The following is a 21466-nucleotide window of genomic DNA, read 5'->3' on the forward strand; positions in this document are numbered from 1 at the left end:
ATGAAAGACATCCTAGGTCAGGGGTTCCCAGCCTCCAGGATCTAATGCCTGATGATCTCAGGTGGAGCTGATATAATAATAACAGAAATAAAGTGCACAATAAATGTAACATGCTTGAATCATCCTGAAGCCATTCCCCCCATGCCAGTCTGTGGAAAAACTGTCTTCCACAAAACTGGTACCCAATTCCAAAAAGGTTGGGTACCACTGCTCTAGAGAACATCAGGAACAAATTGAGGGTGTCTGCAAGAAAGGCAAGATGGACCATCCACTCTCTTCAAGAGGCTGGCTATGGAGGTAAAGAGACTTATAGGGTAATTTTTATGCAGCCACCAGAGTAAAGAAGGGTCTTCTGAGATTCTTACATGATCCCAGGATTTGGGGATCATGGCCTAACACAGAAGCTGATACCTGCTGCACATTCAATGAATTCTCAAGATCTGAGGCTGCCTGGGTCTCACCCAGCAGTAAGGCAAGTAGAGAAGATAGTGCTGGACTAGCTGTACTTTCCTTTTTTAATAGAACAACTTTTCCACAAGTCTATGAATGTCAAGAAAGGAATGAGCTTTGCTAACATGCTTGGCCCTGATATTGGCTGACGTTTTGGGAGAGGGGAACTTGCAGTAGAAGGCTGTGGGTGGATCTTTGGGGGCAGTAATGGACAAGGGTGCAAGAAATTTGCCAAAGAGTGTGTTGCCTGCCTCAGGAACTGTGAAGCATGGAATTTCCCATGGGACACCTCTATGTGACCCATAAAAAAAATCCCATGAGACACACATACGAAGGCAGTGGTAGATGGACCAGAACAATATTAGGCTCTGCCTCTTTTAGTTTAATTTTATCTTTTCTACCATGACCCTGGGGAAATCAATAAGAACAAAAGAAATAAAAATGGACATGCCCTCTATTCCCCACTGATGATGCCTTAACAAACATGTCAGACTTCAGACTGGATCTAGACTGGATTTTTTAGCACACAAATGAGTCCTGATTACCAAAATTGGGCTGGTCCTTGTCTCTGAAAGCTACTGGAAAACCATGGAACTTGCTCTAGAGATCTCATGAGCAAGGAAGGAAGTTCTAATAAAGCTTGTGGAATAAAGTGGTTGGAGATAAGTAAGGCCCTTCCAAGGAACCAGTTACACAACATGTTGTTCTGTGTGACATCTACTCTCCCATATTTTGTATCTGAATGAATGATGTTATTACTCATATTCTATAATGTGAAAGTCCCAAATGACACAGAAAGTATGGCTACTGTTTTTACCACTTCTTTTTCTTGATTTTGGAACAACAGTCACCAAAGTAGTCTTTTTAGATAACTGTATTTCCCAAAGCATTTCTGTTGACTTATCAGTGGATCTGGGGGGAAAATGCCATGAACAATCAAATTTAAGAGCTCCAACTAATTCAAGATCATATGTAAAGAGCAATAATATATTACATTAGACTAAGCCAAAATGAAAATGGGATTAAAAATAAATCATTGATTTATTCACAAACTCCCTATCATATGGCAATTATAAAGAGTCTTATTTTTTTCCCCTTACATATCTACTTAATGGTAAAGAGATTTGCGACAACCACATGGGGACGTTTTGAATACTTCCTCTGTGACATTGGGCAAGGAAGTTTGCAATTAGAATCTAGAAACTAGAGTCTGTAATTCTGGATTTTATTTCCAGATCGGAAGCCAACTTTTAGTGACCCATATAATTTGCTTACTCCTCAGCACCGCATGCTTGATTCTATGTACAGAGCGAGGGACCATCTATCTTTCAGGGGACTGGGCAAGTGTCTAATCTGGGCTTGATGTTTTATAACCCTGTGGGGTGAGCAGGGATATACTGACAGCACAGACTAACAGGTAAACCACTTTTGCCTTTCTGTCCCAAGTTATTTTTGCCAGTGTGATGGCAGGTGCCAGGGAGAAAAAGCAAACACGTCTGAATGGTGGCAACAGCACCGCCAACCTCGCCAGGAGTGTTCCCTGTAAATACCACCATGGAACTCTCCCGTGCCAAGCAAGGCTACATGCAGTTTCTCTCCTGACACCGCACAATTCATCACCGAGCTAATTGGGAGGGGGCTTAAGGACTTCTACCTAAAGCTGGTTTTCAGTAGAGGAGGGGCTTGGTTTGAAGAGATCCTAAGGAACTAGATATGTCTCTCTTCCCCTTAGAAGAATCTCTGTAGGTCCAAACAGAGATGAAACTTTTCATGTGATTAGGAGAGAAGCTGGTGATACATTAAAAGCCACACTCTTTCCATTTCGTCTCTCCTGCTGCCTCTGCTGCTGCTGCTCCTGCCAACACATATGCTTTCCACCCCCACGGAGGGCCCCCACTGCCAGTTCTCCATCCACTGCCACCATCAGGAGGACTCATGCCTTCATTGCACCTGTTTTATGAGGCTCTCCCAGCTACGTCCACCTGTCTATAAACAGCTCTGGGGGGACTCTGGGACAAGTTAGTGATGGCATGACTCTACACGCAATTTATTGGTGACTTCTTGTGGGGGGATGGGATCCCAAGAGAAAGAAGAGACTGAATGAGGGGCATTAGTGACACCTCTTGCAAGTCTGGGAACTGAAGTGTAATCCTGGATTGTGGGGATGGATTCTGTATCTCACTAATTGAAAATGTATTTCCTTTGCTCTGGTGCATTTCAGCCACAGCTGTCAATGAAACAAAAAGTTGGAAAATGTCCTAGGAGAGGCACAGAAATGGAAAGAGGCAGTGAAGACATTTAGTTGATGTAGGAATTGGAAAAACAGTAAGTAGAGCCAGGAAGGCGATTAGAGAGATTTAAAAGGAAATCACCACAGAAACGGCAAGGACCTAACAGAAGCAGAAAATTAATAAGTGGCAAGAATACACAGAAGAACTATACAAGAAAAATCGTAATGATCTTGATAACCATGTTGGTGTGGTCACTCACCTAGAATCAGACATCCTGGAGTGTGAAGTCAAGGGGGCCTTAAGAAGCATTACTATGAACAAAGTTAGTGGAGGTGATGTAATTCCAGCTGAACTATTTAAAATCATAAAAGATGATGTTTTGAAAGTGCTGCACTCAATATATCAGCAAATCTAGAAAACTCAGCAGTGGCCACAGGACTGTAAAAGGCCAGTTTTCATTCAAATCCCAAATAAAGGTAATGCCAAAGAATTGCCACACAACTACACTCATTTCATATACTAGCAAGGTTATGTGCAAAATCTTTCCAGCTATGTTTCAGCAGTTTGTGAACTGAGAATTTCCAGATGTACAATCTGGGTTTAGAAAAGGCAGAGGAACCAGAGATCAAATTGCCAACATTTGTTGGATCATGGAGAAAGCAAGGGAGTTCCAGAAAAAAAACATCTATTTCTGCTTTATTGACCACATTGACCGTATGCATCACAACAAACTTTGGAAAATTCTTTCACCTGTCTCCTGAAAAACTTGTATGCAGGTCAAAAAGCAACAGCTAGAACTGAACATGGAACAATGGACCGGTTTAGAATTGGGAAAGGAGTACACTAAGGCTGTATATTATCACCCTGCTTATTTAACTTATATGCAAAGTACATCATGCACAATGCTGGGCAAGATGACTCACAAGCTGGAATCAAGATTCCTGGAAGAAATTAACAACCTCAGATAAGCAGATGATATCACTCTAATGGCAGAAAGTGAAGAGGAACTAAAGAGCTTCTTAATGAAGGTAAAAGAGGGAAGTGAAAAAGTTGACTTGAAATTCAACATTCAAAAAACTAAGATCATGGCATCCAGTCCCATCACTTCACAGCACATAGAAGAGGAAAATGTGGAAGCATTGCAGGATTTTATTTTCCTGGGCTCCAAAATCACTGTAGCTGGTGACTGCAGCCATGAAATTAAAAGACACTTGCTCCTTGGAAGGAAAGCTATGACAAACCTAGATAATATATTAAAAATCAGAGACATCACTTTGCTGACAAAGGTCCAAGTAGTCAAAGCTATGGTTTTTCCAGTAGTCATGTATGGATGTGAGAGTTCAATCATAAAGAAGGCTAAGCACTGAAGAATTGATGCTTTCACACTACGGTGTTGGAGGAGACTCTTAAGAGACACTTGGACTAAGCCTTGGACTAAGCAAGGAGATGAAACCAGTAGAAATCAACTCCGAATATTCATTGGAAGGACTGATGGTAAAGCTGAAGCTACAATACTTTGGCCACCTGATGCAAAGAGCTGACTTATTGGAAAAGACCCTGATGTTGGGAAAGGTTGAAGGCAAAAGGAGAAGGAGGCAGCAAAGTATGACATGGTTAGATAGCATCACTGATTCAAAGGATATGAATTTGAGCCAACTCAGGGGAGACAGTAGAGGACAGAGGAGCCTGACATGCTACAGTCCATGGGGTCTCAAAGAGTTGGATATGACTTAGCAATTGAAAAACAACATCAACACATGAGCAGCAGAAACTCAGAAGCAAAGAAACTTAAAAGCCTGAAATGCCTAGTAGTAAAAAATCTGTATCTCAGACTTGACTACTCTCTTCCCTTAGAGTCTCTGCCCAATGGCCAGCTGCATGGCAGACTTCTCTCACACAGTAGAAGGTAGTATAGAATAATGACATAGTGAAAAGTGTACTCAATGACTATTTGCCAAATTGGATTGAATTGTCAATAACACGGTCTTGACTCTGAAGGTCCAATATACTAGTTTTATAGAATGAAGTAATGCTATTTTGAATAGGAAGAGATGGACCTCAAATACAGGAGGAGGGATTTGGATAGGCTAAAAGGAACATTCTTCTCTGATAATGAGGAACTGGAAAGAAGAACCTCTAGAATCTCCTTCTTTAGGTATCTTTAAAAAAATGGTTGAACACATTCTCTTGGGGACATAGGAATGGATGAAACTCAAAGACAATAGTTTATTTTCCTGATTACTTCTTTCAAAGATGTCAGTCCATAAAGAGTCATGGAAACTTGGTCTAGTGAACAGAATGTCATACCTCTAGCCTGATTGCTTTGTGGAATATGTCCTTGATTGCTAAAAAGTTCAAATGGGAATTTTCCTGATGACCCTAATGAAATTTCCTCTTGGGATATTCAGGGACGAAGATCCAGGTTTTGGAGGACCACTTTGAACACACATATACATACATTCAAAAGCAGAATGCAGAAATACTGTTTCTCAATTATTCTGGCTCTTCTTTTTAGCACTGCAAAGATTAATCTTTAGAAAAATGGAGGAATAAAGCAATATTGGTCTGGTAAGTGAATGTTGGGGAAGGCCAATATACCAAGAGACAGGCAAGGCTTAAAGCTTGAGGCCATAAACCTTCCTCTTTAAAAGGAACTTTTTAGTGTGATAAAAATAGAACCAAACAGATTAAATAAAGAACATAGTTCATTGAATGCTTTGAGTATTGTGCTGTAAAATGAAACTGGATATGAAGGGATGAGGGCTTCCCAGGTAACTCAGTGGTAAAGAATCTGCCTGCCAATGCAAGAGATGCAGAAGTGGGTTCAGTCCCTGGGCCGGGAAGGTCCACTGGAGAAGGGAATAGAAGCCTACTCCAGTATTCTTGCCTGGGAAAGCCCATGGTCAAAGGAGACTGGCGGGCTGCAGTCCACGGGGTCGCAAAGAGTTGGACATGACTGAGCAAATAAACAAACGTAAAGGGATGACTTAGAGGCTCTTCACAATGGAATTCCAGTAGAACTTTCTGAGAGATTAAATGTTTAGGCTCATATCTCTGAAAGCCATATTTTAAAAGATTAGAAGTTTAATAATTGCAATATTGATGTTGTCAATAAAATATATTTAAATTAAGATATCTCATTTAGAAAGTTCCTGTCAAGGATTTTTCAGTATTCTTCTTTCAGGGTGGAAGTTGAGGACATGAATACAAGGATATGGTGGGAGATAATAGATTTCCCCATGGATCACATAACTAAAAAAAATGTCTACTGTTAAGAACATTGCTTCTAATCTTATAATGAGGGCACTGTTAAATGTAATATAAAAGACCATGATATATAAATTGTCAAATAAAAAATAAATTCTTAATTCTAAATATAAGTGAAGATTTCTTTCTGATATAAATTTCAGCAAAATCTTTTTGGATCCACCTCCTTGAGTAATGAAAATAAAAACAAAAATAAATGGGACCAAATCAAACTTACAAGCTTTTGCACTGCAAAGGAAACCATAAACAAAATGAAAAGCGAACCCACAGAATGGGAGAAAATATTTGCAAATGAAGTGACTGACAAGGGATTAATCTCCAAAATTTACAAACAGTTCATGCAACTCTATATAAAAAAAATAAACAACCTAATAAAAAAATGGGCAGAATATCTAAATAGACATTTCTTCAAAGAAGACATACAGATGGCCAAGAGGTATATAAAAGATGCTCAACACTGATAGTTATTAGAGAAATGCAAATAAAAAAAATTAGTGTCACCTCACACCAGTCTGAGTGGCCATCATCAAACATTCTATAAACAATATATGCCAGAGAGAATGTGGAGAAAGGGAACCTTTTTATACTGTTTATGGGTATTTAAATTGGTATAGCCACTATGGAGAACAGTATGGAGGTTCCTTGTAAAACTAAAAATAAAACTACCATATGGTCCAGCAATCCCATTCTTGGGCATTAGAGTTTTCTAATTTGAAAAGACACAAGCACCCCAATATCCACTGCAGTACTATTTACAATATCCAAGACATAGAAGCAACCTAAATGTCCTTTGACAGAGGAAAGGATACAGAAGATGTGGTACATATATACAAGGGACAATTGCTCAGCTATAAAAAAAAAAAAATGAAAGAATGACATTTGCCACAACGTAGATGGACTTAGAGATTAACTTTCTAAGTGAAGTCAGAGAAAGACAAATATCATGATATCACTTATATGTGGAATCTAGAAAAAAAAGATACAAATGACCTTATTTGCAAAACAGAAACAGACTCAGAGAACAAATTTATGGTTACCAAAGATGAAATGTAGGGGAGGAGGAGTAAATTAGGAGCTTGGGATTAACATATACAAACAATATATAAAAATAAAGCCTTGTTGATAGTCAACAAGGACCTCCTGTATAGCACAGGAACTCTACTCGACATTCTGCAATGACTTATATGGGAAAAAATGGATATATGTATATGCATGACCGAATCACTTTGCTGTGCGCCTGAAACTAAAACAACACTGTAAGTCATCTATATTCCAACATAAAACAAAAATTAAGTTAAAAATGAAGATTTCTTTAATTAACATATTGCTTATTTCCTAGTCATATGAGAAATTTGAACATTGGATAGTGAGAAAATATTACACTCTATTCATTTATGAAGATTCTTCTGGAGTTTCATTAAAATATGTTTGCCTCACCTTATTTAGATATTTTGGTTATACTCTATATAAGATAACCTTCATGTAAATTGGGCTTCCAAAACTGGAAGCATAGAACATGATCTGGTCTTTGAAAACGATGCTTTATGTTGTCCAGTGTTTCTTCCAGTGAGGGGCTTTCATATTTAGGATAGTCATCGCACATTTGAAAAGCATGTGTATTTCACTCCCAAGACCACAATGTTTCATCTTTCTCATGAAATCCCTTCAGTCTTAGGGTTTCCTGCTGACCTCCCAGAGCATTTCTTTCTGTCTTTCCTATTTTATTAATATCTGCTACCTGCCCATCATTCTGCTCAATGCTGGGGAGGGTCAGGGCTGCCAACTAATATCTATGAGACATAATTTGATTAATTTGGGGTTTTAAAGATCTTTAGTAAGATTAAAATTTTAAAAATAAAATAATAATAAATAGTCTTTAGAAAAAATAAAAAATAGAGAATTACATGAAGCAAAATGTAAAATTATCTCCTCCCCCTACAGGTAGCTTTATTGATAAGGACAGAGAAGTTCCTTGTCCCAATATATCTCCTCTCTATACTTAAAATATTCTAGAACTCTTTATATAAATAGAATCACATTTACAAACTTTCCAGAGCATTTCTTGCTTAACACTTTTGATGTATGATATTTTCATGTTTTGTGGTTTGTGGCCAGTAGGTGGTGGGGTTTGGGATCTGAATCCCAGTGTGGTGGAAATTATGGGCTGTAACCCACTACTTCGCTTACTTTTTAGTGTTCAGTTCTCATCTCTGCAATATTATAAGAGAGAAAGCTCCTTGAGAGAAGGACCGTCCTGTTTTTTGTACCTCCTATAGAACATAAGGCTATGCCAGGCATAAAGAAAGCTCTGAGAAGATAGAAGCTAAATTGAATTAAGTGGTGGTATGGGCCAGAGGAGGTCAACCCTGAAAAATCACCATTAAGTTACAGTGCATGTGATGTATATGTATAACTATATCTATATATCTAGATAGGTATATCTAGAAATTTAATTTTCTTTTTCCTCAAAGAGTCAATAATATCATATTTACATATGTGATATGTAATATGTGATATGTGATATTTACATATGTGACATGTCTAATTTTATCTGAGCTTCATCCCTGTGAGGTGCAGAGGGAAACATTTAATACTTCCATTTAATGGGTTTGGAAGTCATGCAAAGAGAGATTCAGTTATTTTTTGGCAGTAACACAGATTAACTATGATCTGAACACTGGTCTCCAGTATCTCCTACACTTAGTTCAGTATCCTGTCCCCATGATTACTTTGCAACTTTGGCACTTAACAATTCCCATATATTTAAGCTTCAAGTAAAGAAAAATGATAAGCCAGCTAAGAAAATTAATGTCAACATTTAACCATATAAGTACCTATTCTTATACACAATGGAATATTTCAGCCATAAAAAGAAACAAAATTGGGTTAAATGTACAGCCATGGATAGTCATAGAGACTGTCATACAGAATGAAGTCAGAAAGAGAAAAACAAATATATATTAATGCAAATATGTGGAATCTAGGAAAATAGTACAGATGATCTAATTTGCAAAGCAGAAATTGAGACACAGACATAGAGATCAAGCATATGGATACCAAGGGTGAACGAAGGGGTGACAGGATGAATTGGGAGACTGGGATTGTCATATATACACTATTGATGCTATGCATAAAATAGAAAACCAAAGGGGGAAAAAATAGATAACAAACAAGAACCTACTTTATAACAAAGGGAACTCTATTCCAAGCTCTGTGCTGACCTAAATGGGAAAGGAAATCCAAAAAAGAGGGGATATATGTATATGTCTAGCTGGACCATAAAGAAGGCTGAGCACTGAAGAATTGATACTTTTGAATTGTGGTGCTGGATAAGACTCTTGAGAGTCCTTGGACAGCAAGGAGATCAAAACAGTCAATCCTGAAGGAAATCAACCCTGAATATTCACCGAAAGGACTGATGCTGAAGCTGAAGCTCCAATATTTCGGCCACGTGATATGAAGAGCCAACTCATTGGAAAAGACCCTGATGCTGAGAAAGACTGAAGGAAGAAGGAGAAGGGGGTGGCAGAGGATGAGATGGTTAGATAGCATCACCGACTCAATGGACATAAGTTTGAGAAAGCTCCAGGAGATAGTGAAGGACAGGGTAGCCTGGTGGGCTACAGTTCATGGCGTTGCAAAGAATTGGACATGATTTAGCAACTGAACAACAACAATAACTAATTCACTTTGCTGTATAGTAGAAACTATTAATAACAGAACATTGTAAAGCAGGTACACGTCAATAAAAATTAATTTTAAAAAATCTAAGTACCTGTTATTATTTTTCTTTTTTCTAAAGTTCTTACCATCACTGTGAAAGCATGCACTGCAGAGAAGTTCAAGGTCGGGTCATCAGTTCTCTGTTGGTAAACCACACGATACTGGAAGATGATGCCATTGGGAGAGTCCGGCTCGGTCCAGTTAAGCAGAACTGAATGGGCGCCAGTGACTTGAGCCCAAGGTGCTGGAAAATCTTGAGGTGGGGCTTCCAGAGTCCGTGCTGATGACCACAGACTCTCCACAGAGCCCTTGGAGTTACAGGCTCTGACCCGATATTCATAGAGTGTGAAAGGCCTCAAAGTGTCTGCATCGTCAATAAATTCAAGGGCTCCTTCTGACCAGACAAACACAAGGGATTCCTCTTCAATGCCAGTAGGACGTCTGAAAGGAAACCAGGAAGGAATCAGTGACACCGCACACTCAAAAGACAGGGTGTAGACAGAGTAAGAAATTGCTTTTCAGAAGAATTTGTTATAAACTCTATTTTTCAACAGTCCCATTAACAAAATGAACATGGTACGTCTAATAACAGGGATTTGCTTTGGAACTCTTTAAAGAGTAAAAGTCAAATTTATTTCAGATGGCTTCTCCAAAACCTAGGAAAAAGCAGAGTATGCTCAAAAAATTCTTTCAACTCTCTAAGAAAGGAATTTAGTTCCATCTTTAGATTTTACTGATGTCAAAACTAGGGCTCATGAAGTCAGACAGAAAAAAACAAGTAACTATCACTTTGTTGTACAGCTGAAACTAACACAACATTTAAAATCAATTATATTTCAACCTTCCCCCTCCCCCAACCCCCCGAAACCCCTAAGGCCCATGCAAACTCTTTTGGTACTCAATATATAGAGCATTGGAGAAGGCAATGACAACCCACTCCAGTATTCTTGCCTGGAGAAGCCCATGGACACCAGAGCCTGGCGAGCTACAGTCCACGGGGTTGCAGAGTTGAACACAACTGAGTGCCTAACACGCACACGCACACACACACACACACACACACACACACACACACACACAGAGCGTTAAATGTCTAAGTACGAGAAATGGAATTGTCAGTTGTTAGAACGACCCCAAATATGTGATATGATATTTTGTATGGAACAGACACTTGCTAATCTCGGTATGACATCATGATGCAGACCTGACCACAATGGGAAGTTTCCGAGGAACTGTGGTTGGTCTCTTTCTGTGTTACCAGCATCTGAACCCAGTAAGCTCAATAAAACTTTTTTAAAAATTAAAGTACAGTTAATTTACAAAGGTGTGTTAATTTCTACTATGCAGCAAAGCGATTCAGTAGATACATTCTTTTTTATATTCATTTCCATTATGGTATATCTGAGAATATTGAATGTAATTTCTCTGTGCTTTACAGTAGGACCTTGTTTATCCATTCTATATGTAATGTTTGCATCTACTAACCCCAAACTTCCAGTCCAAATAATCTTTTGAATGAATGGCCCAAAGGCATATAATTCCAAGGCTCTTCTGCATCTTTGCCTTGTCTCTGTCAACCCTTCTTTCCTATGAGGGTAAGTATGCTAAGTTGGGGAAGAATTGTACCCAAGGGATGACCCTTTCCTCCTTTCACTTCATCTCCAGTTGAGAAGAGATTGATGAATAAATCAGTATTTTCCAGGCTGTTAGGGGTATTTAATTAACTCACTCTTCAGATGCTGGCATGTTCACATGCTGCCATATCAGATTAACCATCAAAATGGAAAGGGTTATTAAGACAAAGTAAATGACAGTACCTTTCAAGAAAAGGCAGGATATTTAAAATCTTGGGCTTTGAGAATTTGATGATCCTCAAGTTGATGAGTCCCTATGACCTAGGAGTGAGCAATGACAGTCTACCTGCTGGAGGCTGTGGAAAATTCACAGATAATCCCAGTGACCTGCAATTACAGTTCAACAACCCACCTCATTATTCCGTGCCACCATGCCTGGGCCAGCCCTGCACCCAGCATAGGTGTGCAGGGTTTGGCCTTCGTACTTGCTGCAACCAGGTACCAGGTGTGTCAGTGGGATGGATTCATTCTACTGAGGACCACAGGGCTCACAGCCACAAACTCCTCTCAATAAATTTTTCAAAAGGTGTTTGCTGAGAACATGATGCAGTAGACAAACACATGAACTTCTAAGGGAAAACAAAATGGTCTGCTTTGTCTGGCTTCAAACTTTCTATGACAATTGAATGAATTTTTGTTAAACTCTCATGAATTCCTACATTGAGGTACAGTCACAGTTGTCATAAAACTGACATTCTATTAAAAAAGTAAAGAAAAAGCAAAAAGGAAAAAAGTAGGAGAAAATATAAAAAATAAAAACACACACACACACAATGGATATTCTTTTTTTTTTAATTTACTTTTTTAATTGAAGGATAAGTTCTTTACAGAATTTTGTTGTTTTCTGTCAAACCTCAACATGAATCAGCCATAAGATATACGCATATCCCCTCCCTTTTGAACCTCCCTCTCATCTCCCTTCCCATCCCACCCTCTAGGTTAATACAGAGCCCCTGTTTGAGTTTCCTGAGCCAGACAGCAAATTCCCATTGTGGATATTCTTTAAAAAATTTCCTGAAAGTGTAAATTTTAAAAACCTGTACTATGTGAGAGATGAAGTATTATGTTAGTCCCAAGTTTATCCACCAAAATAGTTGGAGGATGCAGCCTGGTTAAATAGTCAGTTCTGATAAGAAATAATTAATATTATAGTGAGGTAACTATTCCATCTGTGGTATTTAAAAAAAATAGGACATTTTTATGTCTGAATGAACTCTGAATAGAAGATGTTGAATAGACAACAATTATTTCTAATTTATTTAGGATCTAAGCTTCAACTGTTCATTTAACTGGAAGTGTTTCCTTCTGAACAGTCCGTGTGCAGGAAAATCACATTTCCAGTTCTCTCTGAAGAGCCAAATAGTTGGCTCTCCTTAAGCTCATGTGGGAGATACTTCAGTAATTCCCTCTTTTAATTCGTATAAATTTAATGTTCCTTAACACTTAAGAAGAAAACAAAAATAATTATTAAACCAGGAACTATTTATTTTAAAGGGCATTCACACTTATGTTGTCTTCATGTAGTATAACCTTTTAAAGAACTCCCTACCCTCTTAGAATGCCAGCAGCTCTCAGTGCTTATCTTCAAAAGCAATTAAAATAAAATCCTATAATTTGATGCATTTCCCATAACAATTTCAGATTATGAAGCTGCCAACCTTACCTCATGAAGAATATTAAGAATACTCTGAATTTAAATAAATAACCAGAAACACCTGTCGTCACAGGAGATGGGTTGTAGGCCTTGCCTTGCCACACCATTAAATGACTTTGGGCAAACTCACCTGTATTCTCTAGTTTTCATTTTACTTTGTAAACTGGAGTCAATAATCTTATAGTGCATAATGTCTAGAATTTGGGTAAGAATTAAGTAATTCTTATTTAATTATGCACATGAAAATCACTGGGTCAAATGTAATACATAATACAAAGGAAGTTATCATTGAAATGATGTCCAAAGCCATAAGAGAGTGTGGAGAAAAGGGAACCCTCCTACACTGTTGGTGGAAAGGTAAATTGGTGCAGCCCCTATAGAGAATAATATGGAGGCTCCTGCAGAAACTAAAACTAGAATTACCATATGATCCTTGCAATCCTCTGAGTACAGATCTGGAAAAGACAAAAACTCTAATTTGAAAAGATACATGCACTCCAGTCTTCACTGCAGTCCTATTTACAATAGTCAAGGCATGGAAGCAACCTAAATGTCCATCAATAGATTAATGGATAAAGAAGATATGGTACATATATATAATGGGATATTACTCAGCCATAAGAAAGGACGAAATAACACCATTTACAGCAACATGGATGGACCTAGAGATCATCATACTAAGGGAAGCAAGTCAGACAAAGACAAATACTGCTTGATATCACTCATACATGAAAACTAAAATGTGACACAAATAAACTCATTTATAAACAGGAATAGACTCACAGATATAGAAGACAAACTTATGGTTACCAAGAGGGAGAGATGAGGGGGAGGGATAAATTAAGAATTTGGGATTAAAATATGCACACTACTGTATATAAAATAGATAAATAGCAAGGTCCTACTTTATAGCACAGGGACTATATTCAATACCTTGTAAAAACCATAATGGAAAAGAATCTGAAAAGAATATCTATATGTGCATACATATATATGTGTGTGTGTGTGTATATATATATATATATATATATATATATATATATATATAAAACTCTATCAATTTTCTGTACACCAGAAACTAACACAACATTGTAAATCAACTATACTTCAATTAAAAAGAAGAAATGATGTCCACAGCCAATGTTGAGGAAGACAAATCCAGCAGTTGTGTAAAGGCTGCATTGAACAGGAAGTGACAGCATGTCATCACACAATGAAGAAGTCATCTCAACAGTCGGTACAAGAATAAATGTGAATCCTGAACTAGGCTGCTGGTAGAGGAAGTGTAAACATAGTTGATTTAAAAAATGCTTTGGAAAGTTTGAATCATCCCACTTTCCTGAGTGCGTGGCTGCTCTGGTGCTGGGGGAAAAGACTTCAAATACCTTCCAAAAATTTTAAAGCTTAATTGCATTTAAAACTCTTCAGTGATTTGTCATGGAACTGGCATGTGTTTATCACTCCAGATTTACCTTCTGAGATTTCTATTCCAATTTTACTTTCTGGTCAAAATCCAATGTTTTAAAAAAAATCCAGTTGCTTAAAAAACCATCCAATCCTTGCCCATGTTTCCCTTGTATACCATAATATTTCATGCTTCCATGCTTGAATATCTGTTAATCCTGTTCTGCAATGCCTTGCTGCATTTTCCTTCATTTCTCTCCTCCTTTCTATAGGTTAACTCCAAATCAGCTTGTAAAACTCTACCCCCATTTTGTCCAGTAAGTCTTTCCTTTGCTTCTCTCTCAAACAGGGTTAGACACTTTTTGCACTGACAGCCATTCAATCATGTCTGACTCTCTGTGACCCCATCGACTGTAGCCCGCCAGTCTTCTCTGCCCATGGGGATTCTCCAGGCAAGTATATTGGAATGGGCTGTCATTCCCTTCTCAGGGGGATCTTCCCAATCCAGGGGTTGAACCCAGGGTTCCTTCACTGCAGGCAGATTCTTTATCATCTGAGCCACCAGGGAAGCCTCAAATAGGGTTATGATATCCTCCTCTGTGCTCATTCTTTTCCTTATGGACTCACTTGTCACAATGTATTATAACAGACTTTCCTTTTTCATACCTCTCCTCCTATCCCACAAGCTCCCTGAAGGCAAGGACTCGCCTTATTCTTGCACACACTCTTGGCACCTAGTGAAGCTTGGCACACTGTAGTGGACAATGAGTATTTTTTGAAGCAGTGACTGGATAACCGACTGGCTGACAAGAAGAGTCCAAAGTTGTGGTTCTAAGAAGAACCAGAAGAATGTTCTCATTATTAAGTTGTCTCTCAACTCTAAACCTACCCTTCTATATTTGGCTCTATGACAGTAGGACTGGGACTCCATCATCTACGTTTCTGCTCTACCAGCTGACTCTGTGTTGAGCTCTGCCAATAGGGGGTGCCAGAGGGTGATGCCAGAGAAGTGAAAGGAAAAAGGAACTGGCTCCTCTGTATCTGCTTCCTGCTGGCTTGCTGATTACATAAGGTCTCTCCAAGAAGGATTTTTCACCTTGGAGGCGGTAGATCCTTCTCCCTTAGAAACAGATGAGTCAAGTGTGACATTTCCCCAACACTTGGAAAGCCAGCTTTATCTCATGCCCCCTCCTACAGACACCTGCATCAGCTGGTCCCCTCTAATCTTCTGAGTTTTAATAATTCAAGCTATTTCTCTTTGTTGCCTCAGTCCTATAGGCATTGGCTCTTTCCTGCAGTTGCCATCTCCATGATATCTTGAGTTCTCTTTTCATCTTTCACTTACCTAGTCAACAACTTTACAACCAGCTAGTAATTCTTTACATTAAATTCTCTTTGTTAAAATAACTGGTGTGGTTTTTCTTTCTTGAGCAGACTTTGATTGCTATAGAAAATGGGGATGATGCTCACAGAAAGAGGGAAATAAGAAAATCATAAAGAGGGTGATGATAGATTTGCATCTGGACTCACTGAACTTATCATTTTGTCTTTATCATACAATATTACATACTGACTGTAAAAAGTAACTAGAAAATACAGATGAGCAAAAAATTGAAGAATTATCCATAACCTATCTCTGGGCAATGAGCACTTTCTTTTGGTGTTTAAATTTCCAGATGTTTATTTGTGTACACATAAATGTAAAAATATCCTATATATTTAAGAAAAACAGAATCATTCTAGGTGTACTGTAGTACAATCTTCTTTTATTATCATTAATGCCTTTCTTTGTCCTGAAATATAAATATATAACTGCCAGATTTGTCTTCCCAAAGCATGGCTATGGATGGTTAACCTTGGATAATTTCCTCTTTTTTAAAATCATGCTTTATGTTTGACACAGTATTTTCACACACATGATTTAATTCCCATGAAATTCTAGATGTTATTTTCTATGTTTATTAGCCTAACTTACATACAAATGAAACTTAGGGAAAATAGTGACTTGCCCAAGGTCACATAACTAGTAAGTGGCAGACCCAGAGCCTGGACGCTGTATCTTCTGACTGCAAATGCCATGTTCTAGTCAATCTATCACATTGTTTCTCTATTTCACCCTAAATCTTCAATGGTTCACATTGTTTCCAAATAAAAAACCTAAACTCCTTAACCTAGTATTCAAAGTCTTCCAAAATCTAGCATCAAGCAGATCTTCTAAATTTTCCCTACAAATAACAAATGTCCAGCTAAGCCTGACTGTTACTGGGACCTTATACCTTCAGTGTTGGGAATGTTGCTTATTCCATTAATTTTATTTACCTGAGATATCTTTGCCATCAGGTAATGCTTGCTAATACTTTATCTACCACAAATGAAACAATACAAAGTCCTGAAATAAGTGAGATGACACATGGGGATTTTGTACAGGTGGCATTTCCAATCAGTAAATTGTAAAATAATGTTGAAAAATTGTGTGTGTACTCAGTCACTAAATCATGTCTGACTAAGACTCCATGGACTGCAGCCCTCCAGGCTCTTTCCATGGGATTTCCCAGGCAGGAATCCTAGAGTGGGTTGCCATTTCCTTTTCCAGGCGATCTTCCCGGCCAGGGGTCCTGCGCTGCAGGCAGAGACTTTACTGTCTGAGCCACCACCAGGGCTCGGAGCGAAGGGCAGAATGGGGCGAAGGGGTAAAACCTTCTAGTATAAAAGAAATAAGTGTAATGTACAGCATGGTGACTAGACCAATAATATTACGTTGCAAATCTGAAAGTTGCTAAGAAAGTGAAAAAAAAATTCTCAAAAGTAAAAAAAATTGTAACTTTGAATGGTGACAGTTGGTAACTAGATTAATTGTGGTGATCATTCTGAAATGCACACTAATGTTGAATCATTATGTTGAACTCTTGAAACTAATACAATGTTGTTCGTTAATTGCACTTCAGGTAACAAAAACAAAATCCAGTCTACATTTAGATATAAGGAATAGAGCCATAAAAGCATAGGAAGAAATAATTGATGTGTTATTTTTAATATGATCACTAAAAGAATTTCCTTAATATACACGAATATAGGTAAATTAATAAGGAACTGTAAAAACAAAAACAGTCTAAGGATATATAATATGCTATACACACAAATACCAAATATATATTTGAAATTAATAAACAGTGTGGCTTATAATGACTAAAATTTTAATTAAAACAATAATAACATGCCACTTAAAATACTGAACTTGCAAAGATTTGAAAGATTGTTGTTTCAATATTGATAGGAGATTTCAGAGTTAGAAATTCTTACATCCCATTTTTGAAAGACCGTTTAGGAATCTCTAAGCTTCCAAGGTGGTGCAGTGGTTAAGAATCCACCTGCCAATGCAGGAGATATAAGAGACGTGGGTTTGATCACTGGGTTATGAAGATCCTCTGGAGTAAGAAGTGGCAACCCACTCCAGTATTCTTGTCTGGAGAATCCCATGGACAGAGGAGCCTGGCAGGTTATAGTTCATGGGTTGCAAAGACTTGGATATGACTGAGAATGAACTTTAACAACCTCTAAAGGTTTAAAATGGACAAAACTGGATTCTGCACTTCTAGTACTAAGGATAATCTTCCATATGCTTATTGTAAAGATATTTTTGGAGAATTGCTTTTGTAATGAAAACCTGGAAATCACCTATTTTGCCATCAATAGGGGGCTGATTAAGTAATACAAGATACATATTCATATAATAAAATATTGTTGCATCTAAAAAAATGATAAGTGTGTGTATCTAAATGCAGAAATAAAATTTGAACAATTCTTTTATGTAAGGGAAATTAAAAATAGAAAACATTAATGTTACAAATATTAAAATGAATAATAGTTATCTATCAATAGGAATTATATATGACATGGGTATATCATAAAAAAGGCATTAACAACCTCTGTAATATTCTGTATTGTCAAAATTTTTTTTTCCAATAAAGTACTTCTAATTTAAACAGTCATTACATTTTTATTTTGTAAAGCCAAGTCTTAATGACATTAACTATATCCAAGAATTCTCCATCAATAAAAGTGTTCCATAAATATTTCAGGAAAAATTCTTTTCTCCTGTATATTTTTTCACATTAAATAAAATGTGACAAATACTTATAGTTCTCACATTATATTGCTTGTTTTTCTGTTTGTTTAGTTTGACTTACATCTCCTACTATAGTAAAGGTCCTTTGTAATAGAGCCCAGATCTTACAGTAGGAATAAACATTATCATCCATTATCCATCTATCTATCTGTCTATATCTATCTGCTCTATCTATCTATCTTCACATCCATACTTCCTTTCCACATAACACAAATTGATCGCATAAAAATTCCTTTACCTTTCAATCAATGCCCCTTTTTCTTAGTTTACTCAATCAGCTTAATTACTCATTCTAAAAAATATTATTTACAGTACCCTGCTTGAAATATTCTTCCATATCATCTGCCCATTCAAACTATCTCAGATTTTAGCCTTCAAAACCTTACGCAGCTTTTTAGAATACTCAATTATTTGAGTACTTGGAAGGCTCATCAGTTTTTACTTTTACAGTCTTTAGCAGGTGTTGGTGTTTTTATATTTTTGTCTTTTATTGAACACTGATCAAATCATTTTTTTAAAGTAGAGACTGCTTTTGAGAATTAAAAACCCATGCATTTTGTCTCTCTCAAAATAGAAGCTCCTAGTGGGAGATCATTTTAATATGTGTTTTATAAAGTCTTAAGAAAAAGTGTTTGGTGGATTTTGTAAATGAAAGCTGCATTTTGTGGGTGAATTTTGCCATTTACAAGATTATAGATATAAAATAAAGGGGAAATGCTGAAGAAGCTTTATTATACAAGCCATACTTGTATAAAGCCTAAGATGGCCTTATCTATAACCCTATTAGTAAACAGTTTGCAAAACATTAACATAAAGTTTGTCTCTAATGTAGGAAATCTCTTTTGTAACTCACATGTGGTCAACAAAGTAGCCTAAATAATATATCAAACTAACAGGTGAACTAACCAGAAGCAATCGGATTAATAGTCTCCTCCTTACAGGTTATTTTTTGTTTTAGTTTTTAAAGTCATAATAGCTTATATGCTTATTAGGTCAGACCCCCCCGCCCCCCCCCCCGCTTTTTTTTTTTTTTAACAGGATGCTATCTAGAGGCAACATGTAAACAATGAAAGAGAAATACTGAGGGAAAATGCTTTGGTGAGTTGGAGAGAGCAGAGTGACAAACATTTTCAAGACGGGATTGGCAAATTGACTTCCTGCAACTTAATGAAAATATCTGCATAGGTCAAACCCTGTCTTTGATTTGAGCTAAATGGATTTCCTTTGGTGGTGATAGAAGAAAGAAGAGGCACATGATGAAACAGAAATTGCATGCCATAACCTCCCCAGAAAGCCCACAGGCTCATGGCTATAACCATATGAGGGGCTCTATGGAGTCCCGGAATGAAAAAGAACTATGTGTCTACATTCTATTTCAGTCCTTACAAATTTCTGATTTTTTTTGCAGCTATCTAAGAAAAATTTGATATTGTTGTTGTCTAAGCACATTTAAACTTCAGCTGAAATAACTGCCAAGTGATTCATGCCTATGTAGGTGAACATAACGATTGTATCTGAAGCCCCAGCGCGCCATTTTCATTTCACTTTAAATAAAAAACAAAATGTATCTATGTCAGTCAGTGCCCTTCTGCTGTACTCAGAGGTATCAAACAGGCTACAATTATGATTGTGAAGTGATTGTGTCACATTGGAGGAAGGTTTATTGCTTTTGAGTCTGCTAGGCAGTAACACATTCTGTTTCATATTACTCTTTATATCATTGTTTGGCTGTGACTAGAATAATCAAATGCCATCAAATGCTGTCAAATTCAATTTACAGTATTTTTCATTGAAGCAGGCTTTCTGCATTATATTTCCTGTTTTCCCTCTATATAGCTGCCATGGAATAGTCACTGTAATCATGAGCTTTATTTACAAAACCAACAGAGTGAAGCCACATCCTGGTCTATAACAGATACTTTATTTCCCTTTATTCAGAATAGGAATTTGATGTGCTTTTCTCATACAATTAGCATTAAGTAGATGAAAGAAAACTATTCCAAGAGGATGAGCATTTTAGAGGCTGCTCTAACGTGCTTAGTGTAAAATGTAAATTCACATTAGCCATTTTTACATGTTTGTGTGTATTTGAATCAGAAATATTATTCTTCAAATTAATGTTTGCTGAGAGGAAAACATCTTGCTTGCTCATTCTGGGCAATGTCGTTTATATAAAGAGAAATGCAATAATACTTTCATCCATCACAATCTTCCTACAAACCCAGAGATGAAGATTGGTCTAAATCAAAGGGTTTTACCATCTGAAGTTACAAGAGGAGCCTAAACTAAGTTTCACGATGTGTCTAGGGCAGAGGACCAAACGAGGGAGGGCGAGGCTGCAGGAGAAACTAACAAAGGATGCGAGAGTGGGATGGGGATCGGAGGAAACATGTGGGCTTTGTACGCCTGATGTAAATAGATGGCTTTTGGAATAGGGTTTTCATCTGCAAAAGCTTTATGTCTGCCCGTGTTTGTCTTAGAAAGTGTCTTTTCTGTTTCACTGCTATGATCTGAATGAATGTGCTCCCCCAAATTAATATATTGAAATCCTAACCACCTAGGCAGTGATATTAGGAGGTGACCAGGTCAAGAGGGTGGGGTCCTCATGCATGGGATTAGTGCCCTGATAAGAGTTCCCACAGGACTCCCTGCCACTTTTGCCAGGTGAGGACACAGTGAGAATATGACCGTCTGTGAAGCAGGAAGTGAGCCCTCAGCAGACAGCAAACCTGCCAGCACCTTGATCTTAAACTTCTCAGCCTCCAGAACCACGAGAAATAAATATCTGTTGTTTATAAATCACCCAAGTTATGGTATTTTTGTTACAGCAGCCTGAACGTACTAACACAGGCGGCCAGCTCTCAGCGGCGGGTTCTCTGTTCTCGTCTCTCTGCTTTTGTTTTACTTTCTCCTTTCCTGCTCTTTCTCTTCCTCTTTCCCTTTCCTTCTCTCTCTGTATCTATTTCGTTTCTCTCTT

General features: G+C 37.6%; 1 protein-coding gene across 1 annotated transcript in view; it reads right to left on the minus strand.

Annotated features, from left to right (window-relative positions):
* The window catches only part of USH2A (usherin), a 905205-nt gene that overhangs the window by 148140 nt on the left and 735599 nt on the right, over window positions 1-21466 (minus strand). The window contains exon 60 of the mRNA XM_065936753.1: window positions 9758-10112. Within this exon, the coding sequence (XP_065792825.1) occupies window positions 9758-10112 (355 nt within the window). The remainder of the gene's footprint in view (window positions 1-9757; window positions 10113-21466) is intronic.

The sequence above is a fragment of the Muntiacus reevesi genome, chromosome 5 (assembly GCF_963930625.1).
Source record: "Muntiacus reevesi chromosome 5, mMunRee1.1, whole genome shotgun sequence".
Taxonomy (NCBI): Eukaryota; Metazoa; Chordata; class Mammalia; order Artiodactyla; family Cervidae; genus Muntiacus; species Muntiacus reevesi.